The sequence below is a fragment of the Stegostoma tigrinum genome, chromosome 41 (genome assembly GCF_030684315.1).
Source record: "Stegostoma tigrinum isolate sSteTig4 chromosome 41, sSteTig4.hap1, whole genome shotgun sequence".
NCBI lineage: Eukaryota > Metazoa > Chordata > Chondrichthyes > Orectolobiformes > Stegostomatidae > Stegostoma > Stegostoma tigrinum.
Window position 1 is genome coordinate 5,686,658 of NC_081394.1, and position 19,401 is coordinate 5,706,058.

At 47.1% G+C, this 19,401-nt stretch overlaps 1 protein-coding gene across 1 annotated transcript in view; it reads left to right on the forward strand.

Annotated features, from left to right (window-relative positions):
* The window catches only part of haus5 (HAUS augmin-like complex, subunit 5), a 32,696-nt gene extending 13,687 nt beyond the window's left edge, over positions 1–19,009 (forward strand). Inside the window, exons 3-21 of the mRNA XM_059641286.1 lie at positions 6–73; positions 1,001–1,063; positions 1,722–1,754; positions 2,168–2,192; positions 2,474–2,594; positions 5,265–5,424; positions 5,567–5,648; positions 6,843–6,928; positions 7,281–7,338; positions 7,511–7,638; positions 8,986–9,064; positions 10,813–10,970; positions 13,326–13,488; positions 14,315–14,395; positions 14,629–14,774; positions 15,547–15,658; positions 16,491–16,629; positions 16,977–17,109; positions 18,631–19,009. Coding sequence (XP_059497269.1) covers positions 6–73; positions 1,001–1,063; positions 1,722–1,754; positions 2,168–2,192; positions 2,474–2,594; positions 5,265–5,424; positions 5,567–5,648; positions 6,843–6,928; positions 7,281–7,338; positions 7,511–7,638; positions 8,986–9,064; positions 10,813–10,970; positions 13,326–13,488; positions 14,315–14,395; positions 14,629–14,774; positions 15,547–15,658; positions 16,491–16,629; positions 16,977–17,109; positions 18,631–18,766 — 1,971 coding nt within the window. The 3' untranslated portion in view covers positions 18,767–19,009. The remainder of the gene's footprint in view (positions 1–5; positions 74–1,000; positions 1,064–1,721; positions 1,755–2,167; positions 2,193–2,473; positions 2,595–5,264; positions 5,425–5,566; positions 5,649–6,842; positions 6,929–7,280; positions 7,339–7,510; positions 7,639–8,985; positions 9,065–10,812; positions 10,971–13,325; positions 13,489–14,314; positions 14,396–14,628; positions 14,775–15,546; positions 15,659–16,490; positions 16,630–16,976; positions 17,110–18,630) is intronic.
* The last annotated feature ends 392 nt before the right edge of the window (positions 19,010–19,401 follow it).

Here is a 19,401-nt window from a genome sequence, read left to right on the forward strand (position 1 = left end):
TGAAGCTGAAGGAATGGGCGGTCTTGATGGGAATCCCTGATCATAGAATGCCCTCCGACACCGCATTCCGAAAGTAAGGGTAGTTTATATTGATTAATCATTGCATACTCTGAGATGTCACTGTGTCTTGACTGACTGTGCTGCCCTGCCCAATGCTTGCCTATGATCCCAGTACTGAAATGATCAGGAAAGATTGGACAGGCCATGGAATCCTATCTCTACAAAAGACAAGGTTGAGGGGTGACCTGATCCAAATTGTAAAATTTAGGCAAGTGGCTTTTTCCATTAGATGTAGAGAAGATGTTGCCACTTATTGGTACAAGACCAGAATTAAGGTGCGGTGATAGGAGACAGTCCCTAATAATTCCAGTGGGGAATTCAGGAGAAATGTATTTCCTCAGAGAGTCGGGGAGAATGTGGAACTCATTCCCGCAGGGAGTGGTGCAAGTAAATTGTTTTGGGGCTGCAGACACATCGCAGTGTGTTGTGTTTCTGAAAAGGGGAGATGTAAAGCTGTACTTGTCAGGATAGTAACAAGAACAAATTTTGAAGGCTGTGGTATGATTTGTTGGATGTATTTATTTGAAGTTTGGCATTCTTGTGTTGTTGCTGGTAGTAAAACCAAGAACTGTGGGTGTGGTGATCTGAAATAACAAATTGCTGGAGAAACTCAGCAGATATGGCATCATCTGTGGAGAAAAAGCAGAGTTAACATTTTGGGTCCAGTGACCCTTCAGCACTATTCTATCTGTTCTCTGTTTGAAGAAGCATCCCAGGCTTCTAAGTGTTAACTTTGCTTTCTCTTGGGGTCTGTCAGACCTGCTGAGTTTCTCCAGCAGTTTCTAGCTTTGACAACATTTGTCTTCAGCAGCATTCCTCGAATGTATTTCATTCTGAAGACTTTGCATTTCAGAGGCATGTATAAATGACAAGATTTCTCGAATTTTCAGTGTGAAATTCTCCTTTATATTGTTCATTTCTGTTTTGTTTTTTTTTTCAGTCTTTGTACTGGCCAGTGTCAAGACATCTGGGAATATGTCGTCCGCTATGTCAAGCGGAAAGAGTGAGTGACTACTGCTGCAGTCATGTTTGTACCTTGTCAAGCACATAGGCCAGAGAGTATGGTTGTTTTCCATGCGGGAATGCATTGGGATGTCAGTTCCAAGCAAGGCTGGTATCTGAGACTTGGAGAAGAGGTGTTCACCATCCCTCACTGCTTTTCCTCAACATAGTTGACCTGAGCCTGGAGAAAGGATAATGCTTGAAGGCCTTGGTCAAGAGGAGGCATCTCTGGCAGCGCGGCGCTCCCTCAGTGCTGACGACCCCCCCCCCCCCCCCCCCCCCCCCGGCAGCGCGGCGCTCCCTCAGTGCTGACGACCCCCCCCCCCCCCCCCCCCCGGCAGCGCGGCGCTCCCTCAGTGCTGACGACCCCCCCCCCCCGGCAGCGCGGCGCTCCCTCAGTGCTGACGACTCCCCCCCGCCGGCAGCGCGGCGCTCCCTCAGTGCTGATGACCCCCCCCCCCCGGCAGTGCGCCGCTCCCTCAGCGCCAACCCCCCCCCCCAAGCAGGGCGCCGCTCCCTCAGCGTGAGCCCCCCCAGCAGCCGAGCCTATTAATTTGGTTGAATTGCAGGGTGACTGATGCCTGCTATCGGACATGTTTAGTTGTAGAGTTAAACCTTCAGTGGTCACTTGGTTCACTTCATTTGTTTCTCTCTTCCAGGATAGTGAGAGAGATCAAGGGGAACCTGGAATGGTATCCTTTATGCTGTTGGCAGTAATTTATGCTGGGAAGCAATGCCCTGGGTTATAATGGTCACACTGGGGAGATTGTAAACCTCAGGCTAACCAGGCACTCAGAAGTGCCTTTTAGATGATGAGATAGAGGTGATAAAGTGACGGAAAGGATTACCAAAGTTTGGGTCACAGGGCAGCCGAAGGGACGCTGCCAATGGAGGAATGTTGGGAGTTGGGGGATCCCGGAGAGACTGGAATCAGAGGTGTGCCAATATCTCTTAGAAAGGGAGGGGTTTGGGGGCCAGAGGAGGTCGCAGAGGTAGTGAGTGCTGTGGGGCCGGAAGAGTTTGCAGAGGTAGGCTGGAGCGAGGTGCCACATGATTGGTTATTTTCTTGCAGAGACATTGAGACTTTCCTTGACTGTTTGCTTAGGAACCGGTGGGTAAAAGGCTCTGAGGTAAGTGATGTGAAGCTGAAGAGGTTTATTAGGATGACTTTCCGTCATCTTGTTTAATAAAAATAAATTCACTGTGTGATTCCCAGGCAGGCAGAGCACGTGATTAGATACAGAGTAAAGCTCTCTCTACTCTGTCACGATCATGAGAGAATGAATCTGCTGTCAGTCTCACACTGTGGTCAGTGTGTACGGAATGGACGCAGTTTGCATCATGCTGTCAGTATGGCCTGTTGGGAGGGTGGCTGAGTCTTAAACAGTGTGTTTTTGTGCCACCCTCTCAGGCTCCGTTGTCTGACAAGGAGCAGAGGAAGAGGAGGAAGTTGCTGGAACAGCTGGTGTCACTGAGGACTGATCTCCAGCAATTGGATGAAAGCTCAGATCATGAGCAGCAAGAGATTGATGGTGAGCTGTCAGACCCCATCAGATTGTAAGATTTGTGGGGATAAAGATAATGAGTATGATCAGCTGTCACTACAGCCAGGGCCCCTCTCCCTCAACCCCTTTGGTGAACAGACTCATAGAGGTGTACAACACAGGAACAGCTGCTTTTTCGGTCCAACTCATTCCTGTCAATCAGACAGACTAAACTGATCTTGTCAGATTTGGCACATAATGCTGTAAACCCTTGCTATTCATATACCCTTCGTGATATCTCTTAAATGTTGTGCCAGATTCCGCCACCTCCTTTTGGCAGCTCATTCCATACATGCACCAACCTCTGCGTGAAAATGTTGCCTTTTAAATCCTTTTTAAATCTTTCCCCTCGCATCTTAAGTCTATAGCCTCCTAGTTTTGGATCTCCCTATCCTATGGAAAACCCCTATCTATGCCCCTCATGATTTTATAAACCTCTATAAGGTCATCCCTCAACCCCCAACATTCCAGAGCGTTGGGAGTTGAATAACCCCAGGCTATTCAGCCTCTTTCTATAGTTCAAATCCTCCAATCCTGGCAACATTCTTTTAAATCTTTTCTGAAACTTTTCAAGTTTCGCAGCACCTTTTGTGTAGCAGGGAGACCAACACTTATACTCAATGCAGTGACCAATGCAGGCAAGCGTACCAAACACTATCCTGTCTACCTGTGAATCCACTTTCAATGAACTTGCACTCCAAGGACTGTTTATTCAGCAGCGTTCCCCAGGACCTTAATAGTAAGTGTATGAGACCTTACCAAAATGCAGCACTTCATATTTATCTAAATTAAATTCTGTCTGCCACTCCTTGGCCCATCTGATCGAAGACCTGTTGTACTCTGAGGTAACCTCCTTCCATGTCAACTTTACCACCAACTTTAGTGTCATCTACAAACTTACTCCCCATACCTCCTATATTCACATCCACATCATTTATATAAGTGATAAAAAGCAGTGGACCCAGCACCAGTGTACACACCATTGGTCACAGACCACCAGTTTGAAAAGCATCCCCTGTCTCCGATCTTCGAGCTAATTTTATATTGAAATGGCTAGCTCTCTCTATATTCCATGTGACTGAAACTTGTTAACGAGTCTGCCTTGTTGAACACCTTGCTGAAGTCTTTATGTAGGCAACATCCGACATTATGCCTTTATCAGTCGTCTTTGTCACTTCTACAAAAGCTCAAATCAAGTTAGTGAGACGGAATTTCTCACACACGAAGCTGTATTGACTATCTTTTTTTAAAAAATTCAATGTGGGCCTCGCTGGCTGGCCAGCACTTTTTGCCTATCCCAAGTTACTCTTGAGAAGGTGGCAGTGAGCCACCTTTTTGAACCTCTGCAGCCCTGCTGTGGGTTGACCCACAATGCTATTAGGAAGGGAATTCCAGGTTTTTGACCCAGTGACAGTGAAGGAATGGCGATATTTCCAAGTCAGGATGGTGAGTGACTTGGTGAGGAACGTGCAGTTGATGGTGTTCCCATATATCTGTTGCCCTTGTCCTTCCAGATGGAAGTAGCCGTGGGTTTGGAAGGTGCTGTTTGGTGAATTTCTGCAGTACACCTTGTAGATAGTGCACACTGCAGCTACTGAGCGTCGGTTCCTAACCAGTCCTTGGAACATTTAAGCTATTAATCCTGTCCATCCCTAAGCCACTTCTCTGTAATTGCTATGATATTCCAGTCCCATGTTCCCAACCATGCCCTGAGTTCAACTGCCTTACCTGTCAGGCATCTTACATTGAAATAAATGCAGTTTAATTTAACAGTATTACCCCATTCTTTGCCTTGCTTTTCTCTGCCTTGACTGTTTGACTTGCTGCTTCCATCAACAGTACCAGGCTCAGACTTCGCTCTCTCCTCAGTATATCTGAGTTCACCACTGCCCCTGCCCCCCGCCCCAATCCCTCCATCCCTAGTTTAAAGCCTCCTGAGTAACTCTAGCAAATCTCCCTGTCCCACATTCCTATCAATGATCATGCTGAAAGGCAGGGCAGGCTTGAAGGACTTAATGGCCTTCTCCTGGTCCAGTATTCTGTGCCTCTGTAGACAGAAGGACCTGCCCGAAAGGGGCAGGGAGGGTGTGGAGAAAGTGCAAGAAACTTTGTAGACTAGAGCCCAGTGATGTAGATAAATATCAGCAAGGTGGAACAGGCCTGGGTCTTTTCTTCACAAAAAGAGGAGTCACCTGACTGAGCTCTTTTAAAAATGTGACAGAATTTACAATTTGGGAGATTTAGAGACGATTTCAGTCTTTTTTTTAAAGGCGTGTGGGTGTGGAGGCCAGAACAAGGGGCCATCGATACAAGACAGCCCCTAATTGGGAATTCAGGAGAAATGTCTTCTCCCAGAGAGTGGCAGGGTGAGTGTAGGACTCGATCCCGGAGGGAGTGTGGGGTGGGAGAATGTGAGACTCGCTGTTAAATTGTGTTCAAGCCGAATTGTGTTGATGATTGAAGGGAGGGGAAGCTGGATAAACGGATGCGAGTGAAAGAAATAGAAGGTGTGGGATGAAAAGCGAGTTGGCGATAAGGCTGGTGTGGAGCAGAAGCACCAGCAGAGGAGCTGAATAGCCTGTATCCGCCTGCACTGATTATCAGTGAGCATGGTTTCTCCCTTGGTCACTTTTCTTAGCCTAATTTGTTGCTATGCAGAGCAAACACTGATGGAGACTTGGGAGAGGCTGCAGGATCTGAAACAGCGGAATATTTTGTTAAAAACATTTCTTCAGCGTGCAGTAAACAGGAGGAAGTCACTGCAGGAACAGAGCAAGAAGCTGCACGATCGACTACACGTCTTCAGACAGATCAGCAGGTGAGGAAGTATCTCGAGGGAGTGGCGCGCTGTCAGAGGGAGCACTGCGCTGCCAGAGAAATTACCAACTTTTGCCTGATTTTGAGTGTCCTTTTGGAAATATTCACAGCTTGTCTTACTTTGTCCCCCATCCCTATTTCAGTAAAGCTGAACAAGATGTAGGAGCGGGCAGTACTGTGGATGGCAAGTTGAGGCATGGCAATGGTTTGGAGCCTGAAGTGCTGGTGAGTGTCACTAGGAGGACGGGCACCGAGGAACCTGTCCCTGTGGTTGAATCTGGTGCTATAATCACATCTGCCTTGTGGGGTGGAATGAATGAGACACCTGGTTTGGGAGAAAGTGGACCATTGTATCTCTGTACCTATGCCACAGGAGAGGACAGGGAATTCAGCCCTCCCTCCTTTTAACCTATTGTCACCAATGGCTGAACCCGAGAAGGTGAATATGCCCAGTGCAGCCCCATTGCTGCTAATAACAGTCCCACACCAGATGGTCACTGTTTAGTCTGGACTGAACTGGAATGTCTTTGACATCCTGGAAAAAGGCCGAGGTGTGGCCTGATTTAAGTCGTAAGGGTAGGCATGGGGTATTGATTGGGTAGATATAGAGAGGCTGTTTTCCACTTATTGATATGAAACCAGATCTAGAGAGGGGTGATAGACAGGCCTGCATAAATGATGAACCTCCGAGGATGCTGCCTGACAGCTGTGATCTCCAGCATTTTTGTTTTCAGGACGAGCTTGTATCCCAGTAGCCTGCAGCTGCACCTTGAGGAACAGTATGAGCGGACAAGTGGCCAATGCTGTTTAGCTTGGAGAATCAAGAAGTTCTCTTATAGAGGCTGACGTTGTTCTCCTTGGAACACAAGAAATTGAGGGGGACATCTGATTGTGGTGATTAAGTTGGTAACTGTCTCCCTTGTCGAACTCAATGATAAGTTGTTCCATCGGCTGACAGTAGGAGCACAACACGGATTAAAGGTTCTGGTTGGGAGTAGCAGGGACAAGGTTAGAGCAGAAGTATCTTTACTGCAGTGAGAGGCAATGACCCCGGAATGCATTGACAATGAGGAGGTTGGAAGCAGTGGCATGAAGGATTTCACAAGGGAATTGAGATGAATAAGCTTGCAAAACAACTTTTCTGTGCTTTCACTGCACACTGGGAATGACTGGATCTCACTGTAGAGGACTGGCATTGACTTGACAGATAGAATGGACCCTTTCATTGTTGTAGTAACTCTGGCTTTGTGAAAATCTGTGTGTTTTGGATTTTTGAACCTGTCTGCAAAGTGCCTGATCTCGCTTTCTGCCTTAGTGTCTCTCTCGCTCTCTCCGCCCTCTCGCTCTCTCCCCACCCCCCAACACAGTCAGTCTGTCTTTCTTGCTCACTCACCCTCATTTCAATTGGTTTTTCCTCAGCAAGATGTTCGGGGAACATGTTTCACAAGATTCCAACTCCTTAAGTCATTATATGATGAACAGGAGAGTCCTATCGGAGGTGGTGGGTAAGTAGCTCTTGTGCTTCCTGCATCTGTGGGACTTCTCTGCCTACTGCCTGGCAGATTTTAACTGAGAATCCAGGCAAGTGAAGGGGCAGTCACCATCGATGGAGCGATGGGAATCGGCAGGTAGCTGGGAGATGGCTGAGAGGCAAGAACTTGTGTAATATTGAGATTTCAGCGGTTGCAAGGAGTAGAAGGGGTAACAAGAGAAAGGAGTAATTTAGCAGCTTGAGGAGGTGACAGATGGGAAGGGGTGTCTGGATTGGAGATCATGACAGATGAGGAGGGGCGTCGGGACTGGAAAAGGTGTTTTGTGCTCCGTGTTTATTAAAAATATTTTCTCCTTTGCTCGCAGTGACAGGGGCTACGACCTGAGGAGTGACAGCTATCATCGATGGCTGAACCAGATAGAGGTGAGGGCCAACTGTCGCTGGGGTATGGGGTCCCACATGCACACTGACTCTCACTGGTGTGCTGGGGCTGGTGGAGGTGACAGAGATCGGGAGCTGGGCTAGGGACTGGAGGAAAGATTGTGTCTTTTTTTTTTGTGTGATTTATTTTTTAAGCCTCACTGTTTTTGTGCAGGGCGTTTCTGCATCACACCCACCAAACCACATACTGGCAGCAGTGCAGACTCTGGCAGCTGAGAATCAAGAGGAGCTGGTGGAACTCCAATCGAAAGTGGATGTCGGAAAGGACATGGAAGTTCTCAGGTAATCTTTGTTTGTCAGAACTTGCCCTGTGTGTAGGAAGCTTTCCTTTTATCTAATCCTGTGCTGTCCCTGTCCTGCAAGTGCTTGATGAGGACAGTGTAGAGGAATCTTTGGTTCCAGTTTTTGAAAAAAGCAGTAGAGGTCGCTTTACTTTGTATTTCACCCCATGCTGCCTCTATCGTCAGAGTGTTTTGATGTGAATGGTTGACAGATCTTTACTTCCACTTTTGAAAAAAACAGTAGAAGAAGCTTTACTCTCAGACTGCATGCACTCCATTTCTTGGGAGTATTGATGGGCACAGTGTGGAGGGAACATTATTTTCAGTTTAAAAGATTAGAGGGACTTTTATTTTCAGTGAAAAAGCATAGGTAATTTTCTACTAAGTTTTTAATACCATGCACTCCTGTCCTCTGAATGTTTGGGAACAGTGCAATGGAAGCTTAACTTCCAGTTTAACAGTATTGGAAGTTTTGCTTCCTATTTAAGAGTTTAGGGATGCTAACTCTGTATCTGACCCTATGTTGTCCCTGGCCTTGGAGTTATTTTTTATGACGATGGTGTTGAAGGGGTTTTTAGTTTCTGTTTACATCTTAGTATAAAAGAGGTAAGGGAAATTTACTTTCAGTTTACTTCTAGTTTGAAAGATCAGAGAGCTTTACTCTGTATGTAACCCCATGCTGCCCTAGCTCTGAGACAGTTTGTGAAGTGTAAAAGGAGTGTTACTTTCAGCTGAAAGGAAAAGTGGAAGCTTTGCTTTCAATTTGAAAGAATAGATAAATGCTTCTCTCGGTTTAAAATAGTAGAGTTTGTTTTACCCGGCATCTATCTCTGTACTGCACCTCTCATGGAGTGTTTGATGGGGACAATGTATAGGAAGCTTTACACACTGTTTTTAAAAGAAAAAGTAAGGGAGCTTTAGTTTAAAAGAGTAGGGACAGTTTTACCCTGTAGCTCAGCCTGTGTGACACCTGTCGTGGGGAAAACGTAGAGGAAAGTTTACTTTCCGTTTACTTGCTGTTTAAATGTTTAGAGACAACTTTACTTTTGGCTTAAAAAAAGCGGAAAGGAGCATTACTTTTACTTTGAGAATAGTGGAAGCCTTACTGTGTATCTAACTCTGTGCCATCCTTGTCATGGCAGTATTTGCTGGGAACTGTAATAAGGGAGCTTTACTTTCACTTTAAAAGAGTCAAGGTAGTTGTACCCCACATCTGACTCTAACAGTGTTCCCTCTAGTTAGGGACTTGGAGGAGTGTGTGTTTAGACTGGGAGCTGTGGCTACAATGTGACTGTTTGTATGGTAATGTTATATCTTTGATGTCTCCGGTACTGGCGTCCTTTTGCAGGTTCTCCTACAGTCGTTCCCACCTACAGGACGTTTCAGAGGCTCCTGCGGTTCTGCGCTCCGTCAAGTCTTTGCTTGAGGTTTGTACGGTGTAAGAGTGTTTAGTTTTTGACTGCATGTGTGAATGATTGGTCACCAGACCGAACATATTCCAAGCACTGGGAGCGCCAGCCTGAAACTGTCCAGTAACGTCACACTGATCACCACAAGTTCATGTTTATAATCTACAGTGCGAAAATAGTCACCTTGCTTCTTAATCCTTTCCTGTATGCTTGGTATCAATAGCCTCCTCCCACACTTCTGTTAATCTCCCCTTGCACCTCCACCAACATTTTCTTTTTCTTCAATGTGTGTTTATGCTTCTCCCGGTTAATAGATCGACAGTCCCTGTGGGAGCAAGTCCCATGTCACCGTCACCACCACTTTCCTCCTCCTCCTTCTCCTCCCCCCCCCCCCCCCCCCCCCCCCCCGCCCAACCGTGAGAATGGGTCCCACATTCCCCATGGAGAATTCCTTCCTGACTGCAAGTTTCATCCCATCCACCTTCCGTTGGAATCAACAACCCATTTGAGAACATTCAGCATGCGTCAAAGATGCAAGCTGCAGATGAAATTTTGTGATGTATACCTGTCTTGATTGTCTAAAGGCTGTTGATCATTTACAAGGCAAAAGTGAAGAGTGTGATGGAATACTGCCCACTTGCCTAGATATGTAGCCCCAACAACACTTGGGAAGCTTGATACAATCGGAGACAAAGCAACCCACTAATTTGACGTTGCATCCACAAGCATCCCCAACACCAACAGTCAGTACACACTGCTGCTACTATCTACAAGAGGTACTGCAGAAATTCACCAAAGATCCTCAAACAGCTCCTTCCGAACCCATGACCGCTTCCATCTGGAAGGACCTGGACAGCAGATATGTGGACACAGCAACACCTGCAACTTCCCTTCCAAGTGACTCGCCATCCTGACGTGGAAATATATCACTGTTCCTTCACTGTCACTGGGTTAACATTCTGGAATTCTCTGCCTAAGGGCATTATGTGTCAATCTAAAGCAGGGGGACTGCAGTGGTTCGAGGAGGGTGCCCACCACCACCTACTGAAGAGGCAAATGGTGATAGGCAATAAATGGTGCAGCCAGTGATGCCTGCATTTCCACAAATGAATAGAACGAAACAGATTTCAATTACTTCAAAACGTCTTCTCTTTAGTAAAACATTGCTGTGCTAGCGATTTCTAACCACCCCTTTGCGCTGGTTTTCGTCACTGCTGCTTGTCTCTGATTGTGTTTCTTGTATTAGTTGTTGGGGTGTGGGCATTACTGCTGCATCAGCATTTCTTACCCATCTGTAGTTGTCCTGGAAAAGGTATTGGTCAGCTGCCTTCTTGAACTGCTGCAGTCCTTGGAGTGCCAGTAGATTCCCGCTTGCTGCGATCATCAGTGAGTCACTTGACCGGACAGTAATTGCTGAGAAAGGAAATCCTTGCAGTAACGGGCTCCATCCCTTTCCAAGGTTGCCTAGAGGAGTTAGGAATGTCACTGTCCGCAACATCTGTTCTGTGAATCTGCTGTACTTCTCCTTTTAGACGGAACTATTTGTGCATTTGGAAGATGCTGTCTAAGGACGCTTGGTGAATTTCTACAGTGTGTCTGTGTAGATGGTGCACACCGCTGCAATTGAGTTTTGGTGGTGGCAGGAGTAAATGTTTGTGGATGTGGGGTTGGAATGGTTTGTGGTAATGTCAAGCTGTCCCATTTCAAAATGAAACAAAATGGGGAAGACGTTAACGTGATTTTGTTTAATTTTGGCCCCTTGGCAGGAGGGATGGCGAGACTGTGAGGTGCGGGTGGTGGAGAAGATCGGCGCCCTCAGGCGGGACAAGGAGCTGAGTGGCAGGTTGACGTTGCTGAGTCAAGAGTTTAATCGTCTGCAGGAGGAACAGTACCGGCACGATGCTGATCTCCTATCTACTGTCAGGTCAGAATCTCTGTCCCCTCTTTGACCACGTGTAGAAAGCACCTCGAGGTTGGGTTAGCTCACTTGGCTGTATGGTGGTGTGATGCAGCGTGATGCCAACGGTGAGGGTTCAGTTCCCGCATTGACTGAGGTTGGCATGAAGGACTCTGCTTCTCAACCTCTTCCCTCGTATCAGCTGACCTTTGGGATAAACCACCACCTATCACAGAGCTGCACAGCACAGAAACAGACCTTATGGTCCAATTTGTCCACGCTAACCAGATATCCTAAATTAACCTAGTCCCATTTGCCAGTATTTGATCATACTTCTGTAAACCCTTCCTGTTCATATTGCCATCCAGCTGCCTTTTTAAATGTTGTAACTGTATCAGCCTCCACCATTTGCACTGACAGCTCTTCCATACATGCAACATTCACTGCGTGAAAAAAATTGCCCCTTAGGTCCATTTTTAAATCTTTCCCCTCTATGAGGAGCCATTTTCAACTCCCCTACCCTGGGGAGAATTTCCTTGACTATTCATCTTGTCCATGCCCCTTTATGATTTTATAAACCTCTTTTATAAGGTCACCCCCTCAGCTTCTGACACGCCAGGGAAAATAGCCCCAGCCTATTGAGCCTGTCCCTGTGGCTCAAACCCTCCAACCCTGGCAACATCCTTGCAAATCTTTTCTGAACCCTTTCAAGTTTCTCACCATCTATGTAGCCGGGAGACCAGAATTGAATGCAGTATCCCAAAAGTGGCCTAACCAATGTCCTATGTTAGCCATAACATGACCCCCCTGCCCACTCCTATATTCAATGTAACAACCAATAAAGGCAAGTGTTCCAATTGCTGCCTTCACTATCCTGTCCACTTTCAAGGAGCTATGAACTTGCACCCCAAGGTCTTTTTTTGTGCAGCAATACTCCTCAGGACTTAACGATCAAGTGTCTAAGTCCTGTCCTAACTTGCCTTTCCAAAATTCAAGACCTCTCACTTATCTGAAATAAACTCTGCCTGCCACTCCTCAGCTCTTTGGCCCATCTGATCGCGATCTCGTCGTACTCTGAGGTAACCGTCTTTGCTGTCCACTACACCACCAATGCTGGTGTCACCTGCAAGCTTAGTAACCATACCTCCTATGTTCATATGCAAATCATTTGTATAAATGACATAAAGCAGTGGACGCAGCACCGATCCTTGAGGCACACCCACTGGTTGCAGGCTGTTCCGCTACCAACCTCGGTCTCCTATCTTTGAACCAATTTGTATCCAGTGGCTGTTTCTCCTAGTATTTCCTGTGATCTAACCTTGCTAACCATTCTACCATATGCAACCTTGTCGAATGCCTTACTGAAGCCATGTAGGCAACGTTCAACATTCTACCCACATCAATCCTCTTGTTACTTCTTCAAAAAACCCAGTCAAATTACTGAGATACAATTTCCCCCACGTTAAGTTATGTTGACCATCCCTAATCAGTCCTTAACATTCCAAATACATGTAAATCCTATCACACCGAATCCCCTCCAACAACTTATAGAATCACAGAATTCTTAGTGTGGAAGCTGGCCATTTGGTGCATTCAATCCATACTGATCCGCTGAAGAGCATCCCACCCAGACCCACCGACCCCATTCTATCCCTCTAACCTTGCGTTTCCCATGGTTAACCCACCTGGCCGTGCGTATCCCTGGATATTATGAGTAATTTAGAATGGCCAATCCACCTATCCTGTATGTTTTTCAACTGTGGGAAGGAACCCATTCAGACCCAGGAGAATGTACAAACTCCACACAGCCAGTGACCCGATGCTGGAATTGAACCCAGTTCACTGGCGCTGAGCCCTTTTAAAAACCCCTTTTTTTTACAACCCAACCCAACCCACCCACCATTGATGTCAGGCTCACCAGTCTACTGTTCGTTCCCTCCTTACCACCTTCCTTAAGTTATGGCACCATGTTAGCCATCCTCCAGTCTTTTGGCACTCCCTCCCGTGGCTGTTAATGGTACAAATATCTCAGCAAGCGGCCCAGCAATCACTTCTGTAGTTTGGGTGGAGATCTGCAAGGAGGGAGTGGTAAAGTGGAATCTTTGTAAGATGGGGCCACATGGAAAGCAGAAGGTGGAGCAGAGTGACTGAAAGCAGGTCCAAGTAAGTAAATGAATAGGAAAGGTTTGGAAGGATGTAGGCTGGGAGCAGGCAGGTGATAGTTTGGGATTATCTTCTGTATGGGTTGGTTGGACCAAAGGGCCTGTTTCCATGCTGTATGACTGTACAACTGTGAGTGCTGTTCCTGCTGATGTTGAGTGGGCATTGCTCATGTCGTCTGCAGCCATGTCTGACTGCATGGCGCACTTGTGTTTGCAACAGGGAGGCCTCAGAGCTGGAACTGAGCATGATGGAGAAGAGGGCCTACCTTCAGGAGCTCTCGGAACAGGCTCAGCTCTTGGCAAATTCCATAGAAGCCAAGAACCGTGAGATCCAGACCTTGCAGCAGAAGCACAACACCATTCTCCACTTCCAAGCTCTTGTGGTAAGTCTGCTGTCAATGTGGAGGTGAGGTTGGGGGCTTGGGGCAGACAGAATCTGCCTGTGACCTCCTGGAGTGACATTTTTACACCCGTGACCTTTCTGGGTTTCCTCTGACGGCTTAGACGCCTCCCCAGTGCGAGTCAAGAAATTTCACGTGTCTGTGATTATCCTGTACGATTGTCGACGGATTTGAAAATGTATTCCCCTGTTTTTCACAGAGGAATCACAACAAAACACCATTGCTGTCAAGATTCAGCTGTCCCATGGCATTACAGCCAGTGGGTTATGCTCATTAAAATGAGGTCCCTTTGAAAAGCCATTTGGTGCACAGCACAATCACACAAGCAGAGTGAGGGCAACCCCCACCAGTATCACTGAGAAACAGGTGGGGTGGAGGAATAAATGGCAGCTCCAGATGCCAGGGAGAACTACTTCCTGCTCTTCGTTCAGTCCTCAGTGTTAGGATCTTTTACGCCGACATGAGAGGGCAGATCCTTTCAATATCTCCAATCAAAAACAACACCTCTGGCAGTGTGACACTCCCTCGGTGCCAAGCCTTTTCCAGTAAGGTGCGCCCTCTATGCTGCCCCTCGGAGAGTGGCCTGGAGTTTGGTGCTCGACCTCCTGTGGTCTGATCGTATGACTAAACCCAGCCTGAGAACGTGAATTATTCCTGCAAATCCTTTTAAATATCTTGTCAGGGTAAAAATGACTTTGTTTCTGACCTGATCTGTTACAAAGCCAGTGACAGGGTTTGTCCTATTGGGGGCACTGTGCCTCTGATGTTCTCTGTTCCCCTCACCTTTTCTAACGATTGCCGTTTACAGGATACGAAACAAGATCTCATCCGTGCTTTAGTGAAAGGGAATTCATCAGCAAAGAGTCAACTGAGGAAGACACAAATAGAGGTGAGTCTCCCACCACATGCCCCATCTCAGGAACTCTTACCCTGATCATTCCATCCCACATGGAATGCGGTGCACTTTAAACATCAATTTCATCAAGCAAGCTTTTCGTTCACCTGTCCGTGATATTTTCTTGCGTGTTTTGGGTTCTCTGTGCCTCCTGACTGTGGAGTTTTTTACTTTCAACTTGGTTCAGGGAGCTATATAAATGCAGCCAACTACTACTGTCATTGTAGATTGGCTCCTTCTTGAGGCAGAAGCTTGGAGAGCAGGAGGATCCTATTCGCTCACTGACTGAGGAGCTCCACAATTCCGTCAACAGGGAAGTGAACCTCTTCACAGCCATTTCTCTCCCCAACCTGGATCGCCGACATTTAGGAGAGTAAGTGAAGCTTTGCGGCTCTGCTCAAATCGGTATGCTCGGTTTTTGGCAATGGTTCAAGGGAGCAGCCAAAATCTTCTGTTCAGGCTCATGAGATGTAGAGTCTGCTCTTTGTCATCACTAGAGTTGGTCCTACTTAACATCGAGCTCCTGAGGAGATGAGCATAATACACTTCGTTCAGCACCATCCTCATGTCCAGCTTCACAGTAAGTACACTGCCCTCTGAATCAGTATAGTCCGAGCTTGGGAACCAACATAGAGACTGGAGCACAAAATTCAAGCCAACAGTTCCCAGTGTCATTGCTGAGGGAGTGCTGCACTGCTGGAAGAAATTTATTGTCGACTCCATCTTTCAATAAACCAACCCCAACAGTCTCAAGGTTTCCAGATAACCTTATGAACCTGTGACTGTACTTTGCGTGATGTTTGATTCTGTAACTTGTAATTCTCTGCCCTCCCATCTGTTTGACCTCTTATTATGCAGGGCATGTGTGACCTTCTTGATCTTCTCTCCAAACTGTACCACCTCGCCCTGATCAACACTGAAGTGATTTTCTGATGATACCTCACAGGCTGTAAAATTGTTTAGATTTTGTTTTATTTTTCTCACACTCATCCTGAGTTGTTTTCCCTGTGGTCAATTTGATTTTGCATGGTTTAGCCACGTGAAGGCTAGTATAAAGTTAATGCAGTGTGGTCTGGGCTGTATGGGATTCTGGGTGTATTATTTCATTGTCTGGCTGAGGTTTTGAAGTATCATGTTTTCTCCAGGTCCCAGAGGGTTCCTATGCACAAGTTGTCCATCCACAAACTGGATTCTTCATTCAACAATCCTCAATTTTTCCGGGGCCTCAAGAAGAGTTTGTATTTCCCGTTCTACAAGGTCTGCGTTTACATTGCACCTTGAATGCTGTTTAACATTCCCAGAGTGTTTGTATCTGATGCTAGCTCACGAGAGAATGTATTAGGTCTGTGGACTCAACACTCGGTCAAAAGGTTTCATTTTTTTAATGAGTGTTTTCATGGACAGTGAAGAGGCAGGAGCAGAGAGGGAGAGACGCAGGCAGGGGTGGAGAAGAAAAGGGAGAAAATTCCGGAGCTCGACCCCAGGCAGTTGAAAGCCAGGCCGCCAGTGGCGAAGTGGTAGAAATCGGCGAATGCTTGAAAGAAGCCGGGATTGAAGGAGCTCAGAAAGGAAAGGCTTTAGTGGGGGTTATCACCAAATGAAAAGCCAGTGTCAGCTGAGGCCATAACTTGGGGCATTGACAGGATCCATAATCTATGAAATATAAGTCTGTCTCTTCTCTGTCTCTGTCTTTGTGTCTGTCTCCCTCTCTCTCTCTCTCTCTCTCTGTCTCTCTGTCTCTCTCTCTGTCTCTCTCTCTCTCTCTCCCCTTCTCTGTCTCTGTCTCTCTCTCCTCTCTCTCCCCCCCCCCCCATCTCTCGCGCTCTCTCTCTCTCTCTCTCTCTCTCTCTCTCTGGCTCTGGCTCTCTGTCGCACGCACGCACAGAGATAGAGGGAGACGGGGGAAAAGGGGCAGAGACTCTGGTCTCTCGGTGCAGAACTTCACTGAAGGACAGCACTAGACCATCCAGCCCGCCAAGTGTGTGTCTGCTCTTTGAAAAATCGATTCCATTTATTCTGACCCACTTCCCTTACCTACTCGTGTATCTCCCTCTGGCACTGTGGAATAACTCTCTGCCTGTCTCCTCAGGCTCCTGAATTCCTGATAGACTACGCAGCCGCGATGAAGGTGGAGCGCAGGTCGTTGGAAGCAACTCTGCTCCATCAGAGAGATGCTCTGCAGACTCTACAGAGACGACACAACATCACGCCAGTCACTGATGCAGATGGTAAGGGGGTGTGGCGGAGAGCCCTATCCCAAATCAGACATACTATCACAACTGGAGCTGTGAAAAACACAGGATTAAAGAAGACATTCCCATTCCTGGCTCAGGTCACCCTGAAGCTGCAAAGGCAGTGAAGGACCATTTTCTGAACTGAGCTCACAATTTAATGTAGAAAACATAAGCAACAGATCCCACATGCAACATTTGCACACTGCAAGATCCCACGTGCAGCAGCTTGAAACTCACCCACACCATCTGCTAGTTTAAGCTCTCACCCTTCAACAGTGCAGCGTGGCACTCCCTCAGCGCTGAGCCTAGTAATTTGTCTGTTTTTGCTCTTCCCTTCCCAGCTCTGATTGAGCGCATCGTCTTGCAGAGCTCCGAGTGTGATCAGAACACTATTCCAAACATTCACAAACTCTTGAATCAGTGCCTTCAAGCCATTGAGTTCACCACTGAACTAAGGAACGATGTCCAGGATTGGTAAGTAACCAGATGTAACTGATACCTGCTGGTGATGTTACTGAGTAAATTAGTGGCCTGGTGTTGGTTAGCTCAGTCAGCAGATGGCTGATTTATGATATAGAGTAACACCAACAGCCATGGGTTAAACTCCAGCATAAGTTTGAGGTTACCGTGAAGAGCTCTCCTTCAGAACTGTGGTGACTGTCAGGTTATACCACTGCCAGTCGTCTTTCTAGTGGGAGAGCAGCCCTATGGTCTGGTAAGGCTATGGAGGCTTTACTTTTAGAGTCCCAGTCCAGTACTACGGGACGAATGATGGCTTGCATAGATGACACAGCTGAACAGGCTGATCGCCATCCTATAAATCCACCCGACTCCCACCAATAGCTGAAGGAAAGAAAGAAATCGGAGCCTCTCCCAGCTGCCACATTACTATTAAATGTGCCAGTCGCTGTGGGAATGCATTTACCCTTCTGAGATTTAGGCTGGAGAGGGGTCAGGTCAGCTGGGCATCAGGTTTGGTTCAGATTGGAGTTGACAGCACGGGATTCAATCCCTGTTTCTGCTGGTATGTCGTTCGGATGGAGTGTTTTCTCCCCCCTCCCCCACACCCACCACTACCGCCACCACTGTTTGGGGGAGGCAGCATGGGGATTGAGGACCCTGCCCAGCCTGTGCATGGGGAATGGGGAGGTTGAGAAGGGTGTGGGGCATTTTCCTGTACATCAGCAGAGGCATCGAGGAGTGGAGGAGGTTGGAATTAAAGGCTGGTCTAATTCCTTATTTCTTCTGGCCCTGGCTTTGTTGTAGTAAAAGCAGCTGCATCCTATCCCTTTCTCAAGGGGCAGTTTTGATGGCCAGCCAATCATGGCCTAAACCCCAAAAAAAAGGTCCATATCGAGTGAACAATAATGATGAACTATGAGCATTGAAGTGCAGTTCTTTCTGAGACTCTAGAATTTCAAACAGGACGGAGCCCCCAACAGCATCAGAATCACCCAGCACCATTCCTCGTCAGTTCAGTCAATCCCCAAAACCACCCCCAAAGCCCTAGTGATTTTGAATGTCCAGATTCAATCTCTGTCTTAACCTCCTATGTTCTGAGGGGATGATTCCAGACTGTCCCCAGTAACTACACTCCAGCTGAAGAATGGGACGAGAAGCATTTGATTTCACAACAGCAGTCAGTAAGTGAGAGAGGCTGTATGAATGATGAGATTTCACTTTGGAGGTCAGTAAGTATTCAGGGATGTGTAAATTGGTGCGTTAGCCATGGGAGATGCAGTGTTACAGGGATAGGATAGGGTAGGGGCATGGGTCTGGGTGGGATGCTTTGGTGGGTTGGTGTGGGCTTGTTGGTCGAATGGCCTGTTTTCATGGCTGTGGCAATTCTATTTTTAAAAAAATAGAGGGGCTGTGATCAGGAGTATTAACAGCGTGTTTGACTGTGTCTGTGAGATTTCACAGTGGCGATCAGTAAGCGAGAGGCTGTGGCTGGGGTGTATTAAGGACGCATTATGTTTGACTGTGTGTTTTCAGGTGGGAACAGCCTGCCCAATTCCTTGTTCCCTGGGTTAAGCAGCACGGACAGAATGTGCAATGCTGGATCCACAAGTGGAATGAGCTGGTCCACAGGGGCATGTTGCAAGCTCGAGGAGATGCTGCTTCGAGGTAACCCTGCTAACGGGATGGTGCTGAACCCCCTGAACGACCCACACCCCGATCGTCTGATCCTGCGGTGGACCAAAAGGTCTAGGCACTCCTCCCCTGTCTGTTCCCGGATTTCCAAGTCTCTGCTACCATCATCTTCTCACTGATCCTAGAGCAGGATTATCTGTACTCTCTCAGAGGATATCCGATCAGCTAATGGCATGTATTTGGTTTTAGATTGGAAATAAAGGCAAAACTTTGTATCACAGTTACCTGAATGACACTTATCACTTGCTGCCTGAGCAGCTGTGTCTGCAAGGTGGTGAGTGTGTTGAACCATGACTTGTATTGTGGATCTGGGGCTGGGTCCACTATCTCTGGTGAATATCTCAGTTGGAGTTGTTCAAAGTCTCAGAGAAACTATCTGGTGATTCAAGGCATCCATTCCACTCCATATTATCCACACTTGAGCTGCATAGAGACTCAGTTGCCCTTCTTGTGGGGCAGTACAAGATCATAGTAATGTAGAAATCAGCTCCTCTGGGAGGAACATGTGCCCGTCGAATCCCAAAGCAAAGAACTAAATTTTGACAGGAAATTACTGGGATGGCAGCACACCAATTTTTTTTTTCATGGGATGTCCTCCCTCAAGAGGAGCGG